This window comes from Festucalex cinctus, chromosome 1 (assembly GCF_051991245.1).
Source record: "Festucalex cinctus isolate MCC-2025b chromosome 1, RoL_Fcin_1.0, whole genome shotgun sequence".
Taxonomy (NCBI): domain Eukaryota; kingdom Metazoa; phylum Chordata; class Actinopteri; order Syngnathiformes; family Syngnathidae; genus Festucalex; species Festucalex cinctus.
Genome location: NC_135411.1, coordinates 26,165,155 through 26,187,031, shown reverse-complemented (window position 1 = coordinate 26,187,031; position 21,877 = coordinate 26,165,155). Strand labels below are relative to the sequence as shown.

Genomic DNA, 21,877 nt, shown 5'->3' with positions numbered 1-21,877 from the left:
ACTGCAATGTAGAAAGCAGAAAAAAAATAACAGCCTAAAGTATTCTTATGATTTATATGTCGGATGAGCTGTGTTGGTCATTGTGAGTACCAAAAACATTTTTCCAGACAAATGTTCCTGCATCATGTGGGAGGTGTGGACCCTGCTTTGGAACTGTCTCTTGATATTTTCTTCCTCATAAATAGAAATTGCGCTACCGACCTTGACTAGCTCAAACGGGAAGCGTTCGTGGAAGATGCGGTTGATCTTGGCACCCCCAGACAGTTCGTTGGTGTCCACCTGATCTCCGGACCCTTCAATGCGCTTCTCAAAGTCCACACCAAACTGCTGCACCATCCTGCGGAGGATCAAGAGGAAGAATAAAAACATGCTTGTGGTGTGTTGACTGCGACTGTGCCTTTTAAGTGTACTCACTGCAACAAAGCCTTGGTCTTGCGCGTCGGGTCATCTGGACGGAAGTTCTTGTATTCCTCCACCTCCTTTTCTAAGGACAGCATTTGACTTTGTAGCTTGCTGCGCAGACCAGGAAGTGTGTCCCGGATGTGATTGGTCAATTGCTGCAGGCAGGAAATGGCGAGGATTTTATTTGAGAGCAAGCAATGTGTGACACGTTTTTGTTTTTAATTGAGACGTGGGAGCAGACCTGGTTTAGAGCCTTTTGGAGATGTGGCGTGCCCATTCGCTCTGCCATATGTCTGTAAGCAGGGTGGGAGAGGAAGAACTTCCTCTCAGCCGCCAGAGCAGCACGAATGTCCTTCTTGCCATCAATGTCTTTCTGACTGCGGTTCACCACACCAATGTAGCCTGTGCAGACAAACAAAACACTGACGTTAGAATCAACAAACCAGCATCCATCAATGAGCTGCATTTAAATGCCTCACCTCTTCGTAGCGGCAAAAGTTTATTTTCAAGGACATCCTTTGCATCCGTTCCTTCGTCCATCAAGTCCAGTTTTGTGATGACGCCAATGGTGCGCAAACCTGCACACATGCCAGCCATGTATCAAATTTCACAAAAGTGACGCATGGACGTAAACCAAGATGAATTATTAAACAAGTTTAAACGAGAGAAGTAAAAATTAAATACTAAATGCATCAGAAATGCATGTGCTTACCCTGTGGGTCTACCTCCTTGGCGATCTTAAGGGCGTCTGAGTTGGCCAAGTCTGTGTTAGCGGGTGTGACAGCCAGGATCAGGCAGCTGTCCTTCGTGATGAACTGCAACAGCATGTCTCTGATCTGATGCTCGATGTCTACCGGCTGGTCTCCCACGGCGACTTTAGTCATCCCCGGCAGGTCGATCAGTGTCAGGTTCAAAACTGTGTCAAGCGGACAAAGGTTATAAAGATTTTTTTACCTTAAGAGGTTATACTATGATCATATTCTCTGGGTACTAAACATTGAGAACAACAATTCTTACAAATATTGTTCATCCTTTTACAAGCAGTTCAACAAAGATTTATCACATTGTATCTCAGAATTTTGTCTTAAATTAGCATAATGAAGTGCACTCCCGCCTATTCAGGTTTTGATATTCGCAAATTCACCTTTCCGCAGGTTTTTGTTCTCGTTATTTGCTTAAATACTCACATATTTGCTGGTTTAAGAGCTCAAATATCACAAGATGCCACCAGAGCCCCGTCTAAAAGAAAAACCAGCGCTTTGCCATCAATCATAGCATGGTAATTCGTGGCAAGGGAATACGTTGACGTGAGGGGAGGAGCATTGACCTGTCTATCAGAATAGTTGTGCTGTGGCATCTACAGGAAATTGTTTGGTAGGGGGCATCAATTACCCATTCCCAATATGGGATGGACTGAAATAAATTATGTTTTCCCTGATATTCTAATTTACTGAGTGGCACCTGTACCACCATATGAGAAAATCCAATACTGTCCAAGATTTGTTTTACATTTGTGTTGCCACTTGCCAGTCAACAGTTTTTACATCACAAAATCATCCAAGGGCGGCACGGTGGCTGACTGGTTATCACGTCCGCCTCCCAGTACTGAGATTCCGGCCTTCCTGGGTGGAGTTTGCATGTTCTCCCCGTGCCCGCGTGGGTACTCCGTTCTCCTCCCACATTCCAGACATGCATGGCAGGTTAATTGGGCGCTCCAAATTGTCCCTAGTTGTGCTTGTGCGTGTGGATAGTTGTTCGTCTCAGTGTGCCCTGCGATTGGCTGGTAAGCAGTTCAGGGTGTACCCCGCCTACTGCCCATAGCCAGCTGAGATAGGCTCCAGCACCCCCCGCGACCCTTGTGAGGAGTAAGCGGTTCAGAATGGATGGATGGATGGAAAATCATCCATATAATGATATGTATAATGACCCGTGGATACGGCATGCATTCAATTGTAATTCATTACCATGCGGAGAGAAGACCCTCAAGTTGATTGGGATGTTGGAGATGCCTTTGTTGGAGCCTGTTATCCTGTCAGTCTCCGCTTCGATTTCTGCACGCACCTCTTCAAAATCCACAAACTTCTTTGACTTGCAGTGCAAGAACTCGGCATATTCTATGCATGGAGGTTGGAGGACAAGGAAAGGACAAAAATGGGAAGTGGGAATATTAAATTAAGACGGCATGATGGCACCAGACAGAGCGCGTAGCCTCGAGCACGGTGGCAGAGAAGGCCCACATTGCAGCACAGCGTGGATGCAGAGCAGTGACGACTTTAGGTTGTCATTATAAAACAGCTCTGTGACACACTCACCTGCTTTATTGTTGACCAGCTGCAAAATGAGAGGTCTGCGGGTAACAATGCCAGATCCTCGCGGAAGAAAGTCCCTTGGGTGAGACAGAGAGAGAGAGCAAGTTCAACAAACAGGCGACATGAAAACATGTTGGGTAACAGGGCCGGCAGACAAAAGAGCGCCACACAGACAGAAAGCAAAAGAAGAAGGCCATTTATCTGCAACACTCTCACTTCTCTTTGGCCACGCAGCATGGCTTCGTGAAGATTGACGGGCATGGGGGTGGATTTCACACCTTGCACCCTTCAAACACACCAAATCAAATGTGACAAGACAAAGTCATTTTGTCTCATCATTAAAGGACCATTTATGCACACTCACTCGCACTGCTGCGAGTGGGGAAAAAAAAAAATCCAATACAAATCCCCAAGAGTTCCGCACTTTTTACCAGTGAGGAATTCTACATTTTAGCTCCTGTTTCATTAGTAAACCTTGGGACTGAGCAGCTGTCAGAACAGCTTTGTCGATAATGACTCATGACAGAATGTGCTTTCATAGGAACAGGACGCACTCGGAGATCCAATACAAATATCCATTAAACTGAGCTTTAAAAAAAAACTAAACAAAAAAAAGTTATTTTACAGCACTTGCATTGGACTGCATGATATTGTACTTACACTTAGAACTACATTCAAAATACAGTGGTACTTCGACTTACAGGTGACACGACTTACTGTATTTAACCAAACCACCTAAGTTTGTCTCATGAAAGTCTGCTAGCTTATATGCAAACAAACATAACTCTGCTGCAAATGATGCAGCAACACGTGCAGAGGCATGTGTCTGAGTATCAGACACAAAATCTTTATCCTGTATGCGGACCCGTCGCCATGGGCGGGCCTTGGGGGTCCGTGCCCGCCCTGTCAGTCAGCCGTGCCCGCCCTAGCAAGATGACTCACCAACTATTCGTCCTATCAGTCACGTAAACTTGCGCCTTCTGTTTTAAGTAAAGCATGGCGTGCCAGCCAACCACATACCTCCTTTCAAGTTTGGCTGTGATTGACAACTAAGCGAGCCAATGACAATCAGGATCAGGAGGGATGGGGTGGGGTGGGGGGAGACGCGCGCTCTGCAGACGTGCCTTAGCCAAATCCACTTCCGGGTAGATAGTGCGCATTTGCCGGCTGGCGCTGGGACAAAGACTGAGCAGTGAGCACTCGTGCGGCTTTAATGGGAGCCACCAAACGCCAAACCTTGATCCAGGATGACACAGTTGACATCATTGGGAATCCTGAGTCCACTGGTTACGTTTACAAGTGAGTGTCAAACTTTTATTTTAATTAGTCAAGCCACACAGCACGGATGAATTGTAGCAATACACAGTATGCTGTTAACAGACCCAAGCAGTCACACATACACAACAACAACTAAGGAGCATAAAATTATTTATCACTAAAGCAGTTGCAGTACAATGTGAGTTGAATTCTCTTTTTCTATTGCCAAGTTTGTTCATGTTGATGACTGTCACTAAGTTCTAATAAAAAAAAAACAGCACTTTACACATCCTTTTGGATTGATATTCTGCTTAGTTTTTCACTGAACCCATATGTTGTTTCTGTATATCATCGACATAACTCAACCTTATTTCTAAATCACTTTAAAACATCAATTGCTGCATACAAAGTGCTGTGCATGGAATATAAATTAGTCTTTTAGTAGACACAAGTGAAATAAAATAACACAAAATAAAATTAATTAGAGTAAATATAAGTAGATAAGTATACACGCAAATAAAATTAATACTAAAAAAAAAAAAATCTGTATAAGTATAGAAATAAAATAACACAAAATACAGCAGGCACCATAAAAAAAGTAAAAAAAAAGTCTCATGCTGAGTCAAAGATCAAAGAATAGAGATGTCTGGCAAAAATGAAAGGAAATTTTGTCCATATCGTACAGCCCTAATCCAACACGCAAATGAAGGCAACTGCTGGCCAATTCCAGATAGAAGGGGCTGGGTCACAGAGTCATTCATTCGGACATAGTTGTTTACAGAAGTGAAGAGTGGATTTGTTTCAAATGAACTTTTGAGTTGAATAAATGCAAAATGAACTACGCATATTTTTTTCAGTTTGTCTTTTAGATTTCAGAACGAACTGCCGCTTTTAAGTGACAGAAAATATTTCTGAACACTTTTGCAGTTGTCACAATGCCGCTGTTCAACCTGATGAACATTAGATTTAGGTTGATAAAGTGTGCCCCCCCCCAAAAAAGGTAATGCCCCCCCTACAATTTCTTTCTGGTGACGGGTCTGCCTGTATGAAAAATGACTGTTGCCATTGCCACAGCTTTCTGAGCAGATGTCAACCTCTTCTTCATTACATGTTGTAGATAATATAATGCCCCCTTGTGGCCAAGGTGAAGACAGCAGAAATTAAGCATGAAATCAAATGATGCACAAATTCTTTATTCTTTTTTATTACTGAATCAATGGCTTTATAAAATGCCATACTTTGGCGTGCTATTTCTCATTATAAACACATTTAATGTATTTTTATGTTTTGTGGGGAGTTGGAACGTATTAATGGCATTTCAATTGGAGAAAATGATCTGAAAGTTCACGAAACAAACTACATTGCTGAATGAAGACACTATGGTACCTTGACCTAATAATGCCCCTAATTTGTTTGTTTTTGTTGAGTTATTCAAATAATGAGCCACTGCTTGGTCTTTTTTGTTGCTTGGTGTTTAAAGCCAACTTTGATCTGTGGCATAAAAAGGGAGTGCAAGTCACAATACACTTTTCAACAGTTTTTGCATGAAACAAGCATTCATACACACAAAGACCAAATGAAAACACTCACAAGGAGCATGTAGTGGACGCTAATAAGAAGTAACTGTTTCGTAAAAGGTCAACAGGAGACCTCGCCACTTAAAGGTACACAACACATGAATATTACAGCGTATCTACGAGGCATTTTAACTACCGCTAAAACTGTCCATCACTAGTAATGAGCTTTGTTCTTTTCTTTTTAGAGGGTACTACAAAGTATGCAAAGTCCCGCTGCAATATGATTGGGTGCTTGGAGAGAGCACTAAACAAGTCACTTTGGAGATAACTGGTGAGGTCAGTGGCTTTTAGTCTCTCCTCGGCTGAGCAGTTGCACACAAGCGGGAGACAGGACAAAGACGAGAGCATACACAGATGCTTCTTTGCTAATGTGTTAATGTGCACTGTTAAGAAATAAATTAATAACTTTTAAAAATAGCTCGCCAGCGATGGCACATTGTGACTTACTAAGAAATACAACAGAAGAAGAATGCAATGTGTATTTATTTATCTATTTATTTTAACTTAACATGGTAAACGTTTCTTAGGTTATGGAATATTCTATATTTTATTTAAAAATAAAATCGATTGTGTTCACTGGGGAAAGTGTTTTTATTGACTCAAAATGTAATTATAAAAATTAAGAGCTGTTATTGCAATACTATGATACAGCGATATTGTTGCTCATGGTTATTATACCGATACCGTCATAACCTAATATCAGCCCATGCCTTGTGTGTATGTGTGATTTTGCCTAATTACACACTTTACTTCATTTTTTATTCACTCATTGTTTTTGTACAACACTGTGCTATTTTTCTTTGGTAAAAATAGACATTACGGTATATGAAGTCATTTAGGAGTATATGTTCTTTTACAGCCCCATCAGCCTTTATGGCTCTGTAGAGTGAACAACGGTAGTCATTGTTCAAGTTTAAGGAACACGCGGGGCTAATGGCTTCAATGAGCTTTTGTGCGAACCCACCCTGTGTCAATACAAGTGCTTTCAGTCACAGTAATGCCTTCTCAGCGACAATCAATGACGGCAACACAAATGAACAAAAGCGGTCAGTGCATGTCGTGTTAAGGGGAGAGGACACCTGGATAATTATGGTTCATGTGGCTGACTATCTATTTAACCTCAAGGCCACTATCATTTGTTGAGAACTTCTCATCTCCCTCTCCCGCTTCTTAGCATTCAACATCTGGGGGCAATAACCCACTCCCGCCCAGTGACGTTTCCCTTACATCTGCCGGATCGTACGCTCTGGCGGACCATGGCGGTCCTTACTGACTTCATCCTGGAAGCAGTGAGTCAGCGCCAGGGCTGGGAAGAGAAGAAAAGTCCTGTGGTCTATACAACAGGGCAGCGGTTATGGCAGGACACAACGGGGAAGGTTCTAGATGGCTCTTACATCAGCAGCTGTCGGTGCTGTGTCATGCACATAATGTGAAGCATGGGGGGATTTGTTGGAGCGGCAGACTGTACAGAATTATTGTGAGAGCAGTGATGACTGCCTAACACCTCCACATTACGAGTAAAATTATTGGCGTTTCAGCTAAATATTGCCCTCAGCTAAGGAGCAAATTGATCAAACTGTTGAAATGTTCCACAGGTGCATTCAAGCAGAGGCACAAAGCATCCATAAAAGAGCTATCCGCGTAGTGGTCTTCACAAAAAGAAGTGCTTTAATAGCAACTGCCTATTGAAAAGGGGGCAAAAGGCCCAGATTCCATTATTGATGGGCTGTAAATGATAGACGAGGCTGAGCAGATTGTGTATCGTTTCATGCATTATGGATAGGTGAGGCAGAGCGTTGGCGTGCGAGTCTCTCTCTGGAGAAAGAGAAAAGATGGAGAGGATGGTAGGGAGAAAAGATGGCGGCTCCACTGCCTCATTCTCTTGGGGGGGGAATAAACTTCATTATCTTTGTAAAGGCAGACAGTTAAGGTGATACAGTGTCTCAATACCTCAGTCGACTAATGGGTTTATAATGGGACTACAACAGCATTTCATTCACAACATAAGACAGATAGCAGCAGATACGACAAAGGCCTCCACCCAAGACGGCTGGTGGTGTTGAGATAGGATGCCCTTCCTCCTCTGTGAGACACCCATGTCACCAGAACTGTCATCACTGAAGACGAGCAAGTAAAATAAAAGTGCTAACGCTGACATGTAAATTGGGTTTACTAAAACAAATTCTGAGCGTTTGCCTAATAATGTCATAAGTTACAAAGGACAAATTAAGGAAAAAAAAAAAAAAGAAGAAGTAAACATTGCTATGGCTGGGTTTACTTGGAGCCATGTATTCCAATTAGAATGAAACCGAATGACCAAACGGAATGAAAATGCTCCATATAAACACCTCAAACGAAATAAAAAGACCGAATCCAAACGGAATTTCATTCGGATTCACAGGGGTGCTATATTCCTTATGCCAATCCAGACAGATTTTGTGTAAATAATTCAGAATCGCAAGGCTGCGTCCAATATGTGCATTTTCTGTTTTGAAGTAAATGCATAGTCTGGGTATTGCCAACAACCTCACAATATGATACGTATCACGATACTAGGCTCACGATACGAAAACATATCACGATACATATTAAACTGAACCGGCAAATTGCTGCTGTCAAATCCAGCGTTTTTCATCTTAGGCAGCTGGCTAAGGTAAAAAATGTCCTATCTCAGCAGCACTTAGAAACGGTAATCCATACCTTTGTTACATCTCTGTTGGATTACTGTAATGCACTTTACTTTGGAATCAGCCAGTCCTCCCTCCAGAGTCTCCAGCTTGTCCAAAATGCTCCTGCTCGTCTCCCAACTGGTGCCCGGAAGAGGGAGCATATAACCCCTATCCTGGCCTCTCTTCACTGGTTGCCCGTGAAATATAGAGTCGATTTTAAGATTCTTTTATTTTTTTTTAAATCTCTAAATGGTCTTGCCCCACCTCACTGAGCACTTGCACCCCTACACATCTGCCCGGTGCCTCAGGTCAGCAGACCAGACACAATTGGAGGCACTGAAAGCGAAGGCTTAGAGGGGATCGAGCCTTTGCAGTTGCCGGTCCTTCCCTTTGGAACGACTTTCCACAAAATATTAGGCAATCCCCCTTCTTTATCTGCTTTTAAAACACATCTTAAAACCCATCTATATTCTTTGGCTTTTGGCGCACCATGAGACTTAACATTGTTTTGGTGCTGTATTTTGTTATAAATTTGATGTTTATTTATTTATTCATTCATTCATTCATTCATTCATTAACTTACCTACTTCTAGTTATTAAGCTATTGATGTCATTTTTTTTCACTTGTATACTTAGTGTTTTGTTCTTATTTTACTTATCTTACTCTTCACTGCATGATGTTGCACGTTTCGTGAACAGCACTTTGTATACAGCAATGCTTGTTTTAAAATGCTTTATAAATAAAGTTGAGTTGAGTATCCAATACATGGTCTTCAAGGCGATACGTATACTATACATTAATTTTAGGGGTGCACCGATTACAATTTTTCGACCGATCGCCGATCCCCGATCTTTTAAAAAGTCTGATCTTCCGATTGCTATTTTTGCTGATCTCGATTTTTCTCATAATAAGCAGCATACACCTACAGTGATATAATCTTGTTTTATTGGAAAACAGTGAAAAATGTCAGTGAAATAATACAAGTGCGTTGTTTTAACTGCACTTGAAGTAGTTCTCGCAAACAAAAATGAAAAACCAATTAGTCATGTCAGCAGAAGAGAACAGAGGTTGATTTTTCAGACCTCTTAGGAGGGAGATGGGATTGGTGGAAAAGGTCGATTTATTTTTAAGGGATCTGCCGATCACGGAAAAAATTAAGGAAATTAGGACCGATAAATCAGCCAGCCGATCGATCGTTGCACCACTAATTAATTTACTTGCATTTTTTATTATAACAATCATTTGTATACCTAAATGATATGGTTATTATGCTGGAATGGATGGCAAAAATGTTTTTGTTAGCAGCTCTTCTGGTTTACCACCAAGCGGCATGCCTGGTTTAAATGTGCACGCACTGCAGAGCAAGGTGCAGCTTTCACAGACACACCGGGAAACTTTATGAATAGGCATGGGCTGATAATGATATGAGCAAAAATATCAAAGTATTAAACTTATAGCAATAACATGTGCTTATTTGAAATATTTGGGGAAATAAAAACAGCATTTTTTTCATGTAACACATTGTATTTTGTTTTTAAACAAAATATAAGAAAACATGTACCATGTTAAGTAAATAAATGTTGATATTCTTCCTCTGCTTTAATTTTTGTTAGCAAGACACAGTGTCCAATCAGTGGCAAGCTATTTTTTAAAACAGACTTCACATGTACACTTTTTTTTTTTTTAAACTAAGTACAATGCAAACTAAGGTACTCATGTTTCTTTCCTCAACGACTCCCTCACGCTCCTCCTGCACAGGCACTAATTGAAGGCAATTAACTCCAAAGACGCTGCTCGTTTTGTTTTTTGTTTTTAAGTACAGCGCAAGCTGCAAAAAGGCACCATGTTTCATCTGTCCTCCCACCCTCCTCCCTACACATGCATGAGCGCAACTTCAAAGAGGCTGCTGTTCCTGCACAAGCAACGCATAATTAACTTCCTATTTAAAATTAATGAGCAATATCGATTCTGACGCCTGCGTATCGATACCTGTATTAGAGAGAGGAAGTAGGAATTCAATTTCTGACACTACGATAACCGTGAGAAAAAAAAAAAAATTGTGGCATAATTAAAATTATAGTTCGTAAATGTCCTTCACTGAAATATTTCCCATTCAATGTAATCACTTTTTTTTTTTTTTTTTAACAAAATGTAGACTATTTGGTACATTAAGAAACATGTACAATGTTAAGCTAAATAAATGAATAAATGAATAAATAAATAAATAAATAAATAAATAATGTAAACATTAGTCTTCTGTTTGAATTATTCTGAGCAAGTCACAGTGTCCCATTACTGGTGAGCTAATTTTAGAGCAGGTCCATGTTATCATTGGGGCTAACTAGTAGTCGCTGGCAACACATTTTATTTATTTTTTTGACATGTCAAGTAAGCCGCAAACAGACTCATAATGCAACATGCCGCCAATGCAAAGGCTAACTTCAAACAGCTTCCCAAATAGTACATTGACGCCAATGTAATATTCCCTAGGAGGCTTTCATTTTGATGTTGGTCTGTGTTATGACATGACGGCTAGCTTGACTTGTCTTTTCTCAGATATGTTTGACAACAAACATCAACACAACACCATCCCGAAGTGATATGCAATTGCTAATTTAGGACGCAAAGAAACCACAAATTAATTAATTTATAAACAGTAATTAATTAAATGCTACAGCACAAGTGCGCGGTGTGAGCGGCTATTTTGATAAAAGAACTAGTGAAAGTTCCCATCGTACTTTACAAAACATTGACGAAGAGACATGAGGTGCATTCAAATGCAGTCAGACATTTCACATTCATATATATATATATATATATATATATATATATATATATATATATATATATATATATATATATATATATATATATATATCTCGATTAGGGGTGTGAATATCCTAGTACCTGACGATTCGATCCGTATCACGATTCGATTAGATACCGATTAATCCCGATATGAATTTACAAGTCAATTGTTGCGATTTCTTTTTACTCAAATTTAGAAAATAACATTCAATAAGCTTATACATGTACACTGTGAGATTTGTATAAAAATGTATTATTTATTAATCTGAAACTTCAGTCTTATAACTTTGATCTACTGTATTTAACAAACAGGTTGTAACATGTTTCATGTTAGAACAGCATTGAAATAAAATATTAAGGCTTAATGTTCCATTAATATAACATTCTTCCATGCTTAAGGTGTGAAAGTTAGACGTTTTGTTGAATATTTTTTCATCAAAAATGGATGTTAAAAAAACGATTAGGCTGCCTTTTGAATCGATTCGAGAATTGCGTGCTGCAGTATCGCGATATATTTCCGAATCGATTTTTTTTAACACCCCTACGATTATGTATTTATTAATTAAGGTAATGATTTGATGTTACCCACCATCTAATTGTCCAATAAGGGGAATACCGGTACGTATTTTCTTCCGCTTAAAGCACTGACTGCGGGCCACTGACAGCCCAATTTGTTCTTAAATTATTAGGAGTCCTATAATATTTGTAGCATTTACCTAGACCCTTTTTCCCCCTAAAATTGATTAAAGTTGCTATCTTTAACAATTTGGCCAAATATATCTTTACACTTATAGCCTCTTTATTTGACTATAAACTAGGGATAGACCGATTATCGGCTGGGCCGATTATCGGCACCGATATTCAGCATTTTGACAAATATCGGCATCGGCCATTTCGAAGAATCATATGACCAATAATAGATCCAGAAAAAAAAAACTAAAACGGAAAAAAGACTAAAAAGACTATTAACTAAGTAAAATAAATAAATAAATAAACCCCCAATATTTTACTAACCCTAAAACTTGCTCAATAAACATATGCTTTAAAATTAAAAAAAAATTCAGAGCTGGAGTTTGTATTTTTTTCCAGATTTTGATGCTAATATTTGCTCTTTTTTTTTTTTTTTTATAGTGGAAATGAATATCGGCTCCAAATATCGGTTATCGGTGTTCTTGACTACTAATAATCGGCATCGTATCGGTCCCAAAAAAACCATATCGGTCTATCTCTACTATAAACGTCCTCTAATTAGTGGACTAACACCTTAGCTGTCACAATGGGTGTTCTTGTAAGCCTCTAAAAGTTTTCAGACTGGATTCTAGTATTGCCAACAAACTCACGATGCGATACGAATCGCGATGCAGGGGTCATGTAACGAAACATATCGCGATACATATGTATGTCAATACATGGTCTTCAAGGTGATACGTATCCCGATATTTTACATTACATGCATTATTATTATTATAACAACAGCTATATGTATATCTAAATGATATATTATGCTGGATGGCAAAATGCTTTTCTTAGCAGGTTTTTCTGGTTTACCACCAAGTGGCATGCCTGGTCTAAATGTGGTGCACTGCAGAACAAGTTGCCGCTTTCACAGACACACTAGAAAACTTTACAAATAGGCATTGGCCAATATGAGTAAAAATATCAAAGTATTAAAATTACAGCTCTAAAATTAGCTTATTTTAAATATTTGGGGAAAAAAAATTTTTTTTTTCATTTAACACATTCATTTAACATTTGGTTTTTAAATAAAATATAGGAAAATTGGTACATTAAGAAACATGTACCATGTTAAGTTTAAATAAGTAAATAAATGTCGTTAGTCTTCTTCTGTTTTAATTTTTCTTAGCAAGACACAGCGTTCAATCAATGGTGAGCTATTTTTTAGAACAGACTTGAGTTTGTGGTCCACGCTGACACCTACACATGTACACTTTTTTTTTTTTTTTTTTTTTTTTTAAATTAGGTAAAATGCGAAGGCCCCAGTGTCTCTTTTCTTCACTCCCCCAAATCGCTCCTCCCCCTGCTGCTTTGCACATGCACTTAATTGAGGCAATGAACTTCAGAGGCTGCTGTTGCAGAGAGCTGACAAGCAACGCGTAGTTACTGCCTATTTACAAAATAATGTGCAATATCGATTCTGAGGCCGTATCGATTTTTTGAGCACACCCCTACTGGATTTGGGATCGAATTTCACGCCGTCTGTCTGCGGATGTGATGTCATGTGCGCAATCTACGTATTGCGCATGAAAAGAAGGGGCGTGTGCTGTTTTATTTTTCGTCAACAGGTGGCAGTCACGCTACGAAACCAAACTGTTCAGTCGTTTTAAATCTAATGTATTTGTTAGTTAGATTTTTGATTCATTCATCTCATTAAATCACTGGTTAATTATTTATAATCCATGAAATGAAAAACACATAAAAATGTGTTTTGTTCTGTTTTTTATTAAAATGTAACTATTTTACAACTCCACGTTTTAAAACTCATACAGATGTCTTGCCTAATTTTTCTGTTCTTAAAATCAAATGTGACCCTTGAGCACATAAGTTTTCCCACCCTGATTTACAATGTTAAAATAATTATAGGTTTATAATACAGTATAAACTTTTTAATACTATTGGGAAACACTGCTTCTCTTGCATACAAGAGGGTAAGACTTTAAAATTAAAGCAAAAGAGACAACATAAACCGAGGGCACAACCCATAAAAGCAATGAGGTAGTTTGAAGAATCAATATACCTATTAACAATTACTTGTTCTAAAGTATGCCGATACATAAAAATATGTTCCAGAACAAAAAAACAAAAAACAAAAAAATAAACACAATGTTCAGAACAAGAACAAGAACAACAAGAAGAAATAGCCTTATTTATTGACTGATTGAATCATTTTTTATTTTATTATCTGTTCTTATTGTTGCTGGATATGTAAATTTCCCAGAGGGAGCCATCCCAAAGGGATCAATAATGTCAAGTCTAAGTCTAAGTCTAAGGTCTAAGAACAGCAAATTGATCAAGCAAAAATACTGTATGAAGTAGGCATTATAATAAAGCATTTCTTTTACTCGATCTTGAGTTATCGCAGGCTGTTTGTTTTATTGTGTAATTGATCACACCTGTACAGTTAAACATCGGACACCCTTTTTTTTTTTTGTACGGGAATCCAGACGAATCAAAAGTAGACAAACTTCCAAGAATGGACTGTTTGACGTCAGACGCTCCAGTGTACTTTGAACCTCATTAAATGAATCATTGCCCAAGAAAAGCTTGTGTTTACGTTAAGCAAGAGACAGAAAGACGGTTTAGAATGTTTTTCAATCTGTCAGGGTTCATACTGGCCTTGATGAAAAGCTAAACAAGATGATGTCTACCCCTTGTTAACAGAAAACAGCATTCACAATTCCACAAGGCAGACAAGATTTGATTAGCTTGTCTCAGGCAGCATAAGCATCCAATGTGCTCTTACTCATCTGTGACACACTCGCCGGGAATGCGGGCCCAAATCACATCAAGGCAGTACAGCACGCCAACTCAATTGAACCCGACTCGACTGGATTAAAATGAGAAACACCTCCATTGGGAAACCATAGCATCAATAGGTCGCTTGCACATCGTAATGCATCATGGGAGTTTTTCCTTCGGGCGCCATATTGGGTGTCCGCCGGTTCACAAGGTACACTCGCGAGTTACACGGTAGAGCTTATCAACCTGATGTAATTTTCGCAGTATTTTCACGATTTACCGGAAGATCAAAAACAACGATACAGGCAGAAGGTGTCTCTGTGTGGCGGGATTGATCCTAATTACGTCCTGACCAAGGGTGATTTTTTTTTTGACGGAGAAAGCTTGCTGGCCAAATGTGACATCTCTGGACATCTTTCCCTACCTCGTGTTGACAACATGCTCCATAACACGCCAACAAATCCCTGGAGGCTTACAATTATTTTGTAAGCGGGTGGATACAGAGTGTAAACTTTAACATCGCATCAGAAGAAACTGTTGTTGTTGCACGTAAGTAAACCACATGGTGTTGGTAATTCTGCACACAAAAATGTTGATTTGTTCTCAGGCTTCCTGTTATCATTGTGTTTACATGCACAGCTAGGTTTACCTGATGTGGTTTTTCTAACAATTTTATAACAGGCAAATATGGCAGAGCGTATAAGAATAAAAAGTAACTATGCACAGCCTCCCCGTGGCTTAATTAAATTTAATGCTACCCTTTCACTAGTTACATGTTTCTTAATCAACTTATTCTAAATGGTTAAGGTTAACCACTCTCAGAGGACGTATTTTTAGTTTCAGTTTCCAGTACAATAAAACGTGTTCATGGTAACTACTGAGCATACTGACAGCTTTTCTTATGATCTCACGGTTAAGGAGGCTGTCACAACACCCAATTTCTGTCTGGTGCCAGATGGCAACAATTCCCATCACTTGTCACGACAACACCAATATTATTACCAGGTATGTATGGCTTTACTTTTTGTAGTTTCTTATTTAATTCTATGTTTCATATTTTCATTACAATGTTTGTAATATTTTCAGATTCAGGCACAGATGAGTTTAACTGGACGGACTTCTGCGACTTTGTGGTGTGGACAAAGTGTGATTGAGCGAGTCCACCCAGATCGCTCGTTTTGGCCAGTTGGAAAAGCCAGAGTTTTTTTTCCCCAAAATCCCCTCCTTACCTGAACTGCTCGGGAGAGCATTTACTAGATCAGCAGTGGACTTCCAGTGTTCCTGCTCAGCCGCTGTCACCTACCACTTGCTCATGTACTTCAAAGATGCGGAATAAAGTAGTTTTTTGTGCTGCAGCAGATTGCAAAATCAAATGATATCACTTGAAGTGTGCCAATCTAGACTGCCAAAAGGACAGTGGTTTTGTGACAAGTGTGAAACAAGGATTATTGGGAAAACTGTAACACAGTACTGGTACTTGTCTTACATTAAACAAATTTAAAAGAGAGCAACTTTTTCCTCTGTACATAGCATAATGAAAGTCATTGCGTACCCCATCAACATTACATCATACCGTCATCAGGATGGTAGGCACCTGTGCTAAAATAAATACATTAACAGTTCAATTTTTAACCCTGAAATTACTACATCTAATCATTATTCACTTCATTTTTTGTGCTTTTAGAAATAATAGAGATTTATGCCATTACTTTAAGAGGGACCATATTGCACATTGAGTCAAATCCTGTCATTTGTATTATGTATAGCTTTGTAAACAAACCCAACAATAGAATTTGTATAAACGCTGCCTTTATTAGCGCCAAACAAACAGTCGCATGTTGTCCTCCTCCAATGCTTTGATGCTCGCCTTCGTTTCCATCATGTCATTGGCAATCAAGTCGGTGTGGCATGAGATCCCTAAAGAAAAAAATAAAGAAAAAAATCACAAAAAAATACGGTACCAGTAATAGGTTTAATATAGTAAAGTAGTATAGTTTTTTTGTCAGTGTAAAAGAAATGTACACATTTTGTTGCATTTTTTAATGTATGAACATTGCTACAGGCAAATACTTATTTCTATAAACACTTCCAAATGTCTCTAAAATATAAGGTGAGTGTACACACACACACAAACAAACACATACATTCACTCATGCATACAATATATCATGTAATGAATTCTGAGTGGCATACCAGAGTCAATTATGTCAGCAGTACTTGAGGGTACAGGTTACTGGAGCCATCTGGCTGCATAACTGCAACAATCTCTGCCACTTCGAGTCGTCTTTTCTTTGCTTGTCTCTCCTGTGCACGTTCATATCTTGGCACCGACTGGGCTGAGACATAGATGTTGTAACTTGGGACCCAACTTTAATGTTGGAGCCCAGTCGGGATGATTGGACAGAAAAACGGGCGCAGGGCGACCTGTTAAAATAAACAAATATATAAACAAATAAAATATGGAAAGACTGGTTATTTTACCGCAGTAGGGTAGCCGTGAATAAGTTCTTTAGCATGATGTGTAGGCTACCGGGGCTCTGTTTTCTTGCATCAGCCCCTTCTGTCTCTTTTTTTTCCAAGTTTACATTTTGCCACCAAAAAACATGTTATCGGCATTAAAAGCCCAAGACTAATCAATCCAATTTCAGCAGTAAACACTTTGCACTAGCACTACTTGGGTGAAAATGTTCGATGTTAGCTTTCGGCTAACGTCCGCTAGCCAGCTTGTACTACCGAACTTGCTTGCTCATGAATCCAAAACATAAGCAACTTGCCCATATATGGGCGGTCGAAACGTTATTAATCCTCATGCATTAAATAAAGGTAAACAAGCTTACCGCTCACAAAGTGATCGCTGCACACACGAGCCCAAAGTAACGACTTCCCTCCGGAGTCCGCACTCTGTCTCCAGGCCCTGGTTCCTAATTATTTTCGGAATTCGGAAAAAAGACCGACCATTTTCCCCCTTGGCTTTGTTCGAACAGCCAACGATGCAGCAACAATGTACCATTTTAAACGCAGAAAACAAACGTGATAGATACGTGTTAGACCGAATCGCTACGTAAATGGAGGCCACCCAGCATGGCGACTACGAGAAATCCGAGGCGGAAGTGACGACATGTGCAAGCGACCTATTGAGAACATGCGCTCCTTTCCCCCGTTATTCAAATGTGTTGCTGGATGAGACCGTGACATAACACTAAAGAGCGGGTTATCGATATGCCTATGCCAAGTATCGATACAGCCGCTGTTCCTTATTGCGCAATTACTTGGCAGGCCGCTAGAGGGAGCGCCTCATAAGAGTGGCGGGGAAATGTGCGGCAGTCTTCAGCCGAAGAAGACCCAAGTAAACAAAACGCCCGCTGCATACAAGTCAAAGAAGTGGATATATTGATAGTGTGGAATAGGGCTGCCACAAACGACTATTGTGCTAGCCGACTAATCACCAACAGTAGTCGCGATTAGTCGACTAATCGGATCCGTCAGCCTCCTTAAATAATTAATAAGTCTTTTTTCGACTATTTTATTTTTTTTTTTCCTCAGAAAACCCCAAAAACTGAAACACATTCTGATTATGTGTTCATTTACATTTCAGGGACATAATTACGAAACTAGCCAAGCGGTGAACAAACAACATCTCTTTTCCACTGTACCGGTTCCACACCGAAGCGGCAATTTTTGTCCCCGGATGTTCGTGTCTCCACAGGACTTTTTCGGGGCCGAGCCGTTCCGTTGTAACCGCTGTTTAGAACCCTTTCGACAGCGGTTCTGCAGCGCCGGTCGTCAGGGGACTACCGGGGCCGTGACGTCACCTGTCATCTGATTGGCCGACAGCAACACCGCTGCCGCCGCAAGCAACGCCGTGGCCTACGCCCATTTCCTCGTTTTAAACGACAGAGGCAGAAGCGCCCGCCGTTCTTCGTCAAAGTCATAAAAATACAGTATATACAATAAATATAATAATGTTTTACAATGCTTAACTATATTTATAATTTAAAAGGTACTTGTGGATGGATTTGTAATGTTTGTGGGTTTTAAAAAACATCGCGAGGCTGGTCTTGTGTTCCTATTTACTTGAATGAGAGCTCCAGTGGCAGCTCTTCATTCACAAATAGATTCGCGAGCCGGTCGTGAAAAATACATGATATACAATAAATATAATAATGTTTAAAACAACGCTGAACTATATTTACAATTTAAAAGGTACTTGTGGATGGATTTGTAATGTTTGTGGTTTTGAAAAAAAACATCGCGAGGATGCCGTGTGTTCCTATTCACCTGAATGAGAGCTCCTGCGACAGAAATAGCTGTCTTCGCGAGCCGGTCGTGAATCGCAATATTTCATCCATGGTGGTCTATACTGTATTAAATTGTAAATATGGTTCAATGTTGGCGCGACTTGCCACTCGGGAAATGTTATCTCAGATCCGCACGCAATGCGGGAGTGCAAGCTTGGCGTGGACGGTTCAAATGTTGCCGCCCCCTTCTTGCCGTGCGCCAGTTGTAATGGAAAACCAGCGGTTGCTGTCTGGTGTGGTTGCGTGAGGTGTGGTGTAGTGTGGTACCCGGCCGGGCGGGCACGATGGAAAAGGCCCATAACAATTTGCAAGCAATTGTCGACCGCAACCAAGCCAGAACACAACAAACAGCTCAGAACGTGCTTAGCTTGCAAAAATAGTACTGACTCTGTGTTGCCTTCATGGCCCATCCAGACCATGGGAAACTACCCAACCCGCGACCCACCAACAAGGATTGCTACAGAATGCTAATGGTTTTTGAAATCAAATCGGAAAATGTTACATCATATAAGCAGGTCATCATTGGTTCTTCGTTTAGAAATTGGAAAGAAAAAACATTAAAACGTTAGGTAAATGTCTGGTGAATGTTGAGGGAATGTTTAGCAAATTTGGGGCACTTGAATGTACCCTGACGAGAAATCAACATTTGCTAGCTTCACAAATGTTCACCCCTCGGTGGGATACGGGCTTTTGGGTAGCGCTGATGGTTTTTCCCATCGAACATTTGAAAAAGCGCTGAAAGCTCAAAATGACACATGAAGTCATGGAACTGAAAAACATAACTGAGTTACAGGAATATATTGCAACTAGGGGTGTGAATTGCCTAGTACCTGACGATTCGATTCGTATCACGATTCACAGGTCACGATTCGATTCGATACCGATTAATCCCGATACGAATTTATAAGTCGATTGTTGCGATTTTTTTCATTCAAATTTAGAAAATACTAATCAGTAAGCTTGTAGAGTGTAAGATTTATATGAAAATGTATTATTTATTTATCTGAAATTTCAGTCTTATAGAGGTTGTAATCTGTTTCATGTTTGAACAGCATTAAAATAAAATATTAAGGCTTAATGTTCCGTTCATATAACATTCTTCCATGCTCAAGGTGTGAATCCTAAAAATAAAATAAAAAAAAATAAAAAATAAAAAAATCGATTCTGCCGATTATTGAATCGATTCGAGAATCGCGAGATGTAGTATCGCGATATATCGCCGAATCGATTTTTTTTAACACCCCTAATTGCAACCGTATGAAAGCCATGTTTTGTTTGATTTAACTTGGCCCGCCCGAGTGCTCATCTTATTTAACGTTGTTGGTCAGGTTGGAAAAGGAAGAGTTCAGCACCAGACCATTGTCACACTGAACTGACAAGATGGCGTGCGCCGGTGTGTCTGGTGATTCTCTTGTCTTGGCTGTTTGTTGATGGTGCTGTGAGCTACAGCAGCCGTCTTTGTCTGTCTTCTTGTCATGTGGCGTTTCGTCTTTAGTGTGGACCCGATTTGGACTGGACTGTTCTCGGCGGTTTGGCCGTGGTATTCCTCGCGGGACGGTGTCGGTGCCCGGCGGCTGCGCCCATTCAGCGGCATGCCTGCACTAGCACGGTTTCTGTTGGGGGAGTGTCGGGGCCATCCGACTTCCCCACCGGGCACCTGTGGGTGGCTTGTGTCTTTTGCGCCAGGAGATAGGCAGCATTTTTCACAGCCCCTCTGCACGGAAGAGAAGTTGTCGCTGCTGGACAGTAGGGGTGTGAATTGCCTAGTACCTGACGATTCGATTCGTATCACGATTCACAGGTCACGATTCGATTCGATACCGATTAATCCCGATACGAATTTATAAGTCGATTGTTGCGATTTTTTTTCATTCAAATTTAGAAAATACTAATCAGTAAGCTTGTAGAGTGTAAGATTTATATGAAAATGTATTATTTATTTATCTGAAATTTCAGTCTTATAGAGGTTGTAATCTGTTTCATGTTTGAACAGCATTAAAATAAAATATTAAGGCTTAATGTTCCGTTCATATAACATTCTTCCATGCTCAAGGTGTGAATCCTAACCCGAAGTCAGACGTTTTGTTGAATATTTTTCCATTAAAAATGGAAGTTTAAAAATCGATTCACACACACAAAAAAAAACAACAAAAAAAAAGGCAATGATGATAAGACGTTGAATCCAATGATGATAAGACGTTGAATCGGTAAGACTACCGAATGAACAATTCTGAGCTCTTAAAAAAAAAAAAAAAAAAAAAAAAAAAAATCTTTTTTTTTTTTATTGAATCGATTCGAGAATCGCGCGATGTAGTATCGCGATATATCGCCGAATCGATTTTTTTTAACACCCCTACTGGACAGTCTGCGCTGGTGAGGTGGATGGATGGCGCTTATGGAGTGAACTGTTCTCGGCGTTATGGCCGTGATATTCCTCGAGGGATAGTGTCGGTGTCTGGCGGTTGCGCTCATTCAGCCGCATGCCTGCACCGGCACGGTTTCTGATGGGGGAGTGTCGGGGCCATCCGACTGCCCCACCGTGCACCTGCGGGCCGCTTGTGTTTTTTTGCGCCAGGAAACAGGCAGCATTTTTCACAGCCCTTCTGCTCGGAGGAAAAGTCGGCGCCACTGGACAGTCCACGCCGGTTAGCTAGGATGGATGGCGGTGGAGCTGAGGACGCGAACGTCGCCGCTCGGCGCGGTGGTGTACGCGGGTCGTGGAGTGGAGGGAGGTCCGGCGCTTGGAGGAGAGGCATTTTGGATGGGACTGGAAAATTGGACCACTCTTTTTTGTGTGTATGGTGCTCATCGCGAACGCAGCAGCTGCTTGTTTATGAGCTAGCTTATAAGCAAACTTAGCTTGTAGCAAACGTGTATGACGTCATGCATGCTGAGATCACGTCTCTGATCAACTGCTGGCTGAAAGGAGGCTGATTCTGTCCTCTTTCATCTAAAAACTGCTTCAAACATCAAAGCGTATGTAGGGATGGTAGAATGTTGATTTGTTGTGACTGTATTGTATTGGTGTTAATGTTTTATGTTATGTTTTTTTGTCTTTCTGTGAAGCGCTTTGTGACAG

General features: G+C 40.3%; 1 protein-coding gene and 1 long non-coding RNA gene across 9 annotated transcripts in view; both read right to left on the bottom strand.

Annotated features, from left to right (window-relative positions):
* Positions 1-21,877, bottom strand: part of dnm2a (dynamin 2a) — a 44,660-nt gene that overhangs the window by 20,023 nt on the left and 2,760 nt on the right. For all 7 annotated transcript variants that reach the window (XM_077525983.1, XM_077525967.1, XM_077525957.1 and 4 more), the window contains exons 2-8: positions 2,715-2,788; positions 2,367-2,516; positions 1,115-1,318; positions 882-980; positions 644-804; positions 415-557; positions 202-337 (exon numbers count right to left, since the gene is read on the bottom strand). In XM_077525983.1, the coding sequence (XP_077382109.1) occupies positions 202-337; positions 415-557; positions 644-804; positions 882-980; positions 1,115-1,318; positions 2,367-2,516; positions 2,715-2,788 (967 nt within the window). The remainder of the gene's footprint in view (positions 1-201; positions 338-414; positions 558-643; positions 805-881; positions 981-1,114; positions 1,319-2,366; positions 2,517-2,714; positions 2,789-21,877) is intronic.
* Positions 16,293-18,108, bottom strand: LOC144021853 (uncharacterized). Of its 2 annotated transcripts, none has more exons than XR_013284200.1 (3): positions 17,031-18,108; positions 16,694-16,924; positions 16,293-16,417 (listed from the first exon to the last, which is right to left on the bottom strand). It is a non-coding gene; the product is annotated as an uncharacterized LOC144021853 (long non-coding RNA). The 2 variants fall into 2 exon arrangements; XR_013284202.1 differs by having other exon boundaries at positions 17,338-18,107.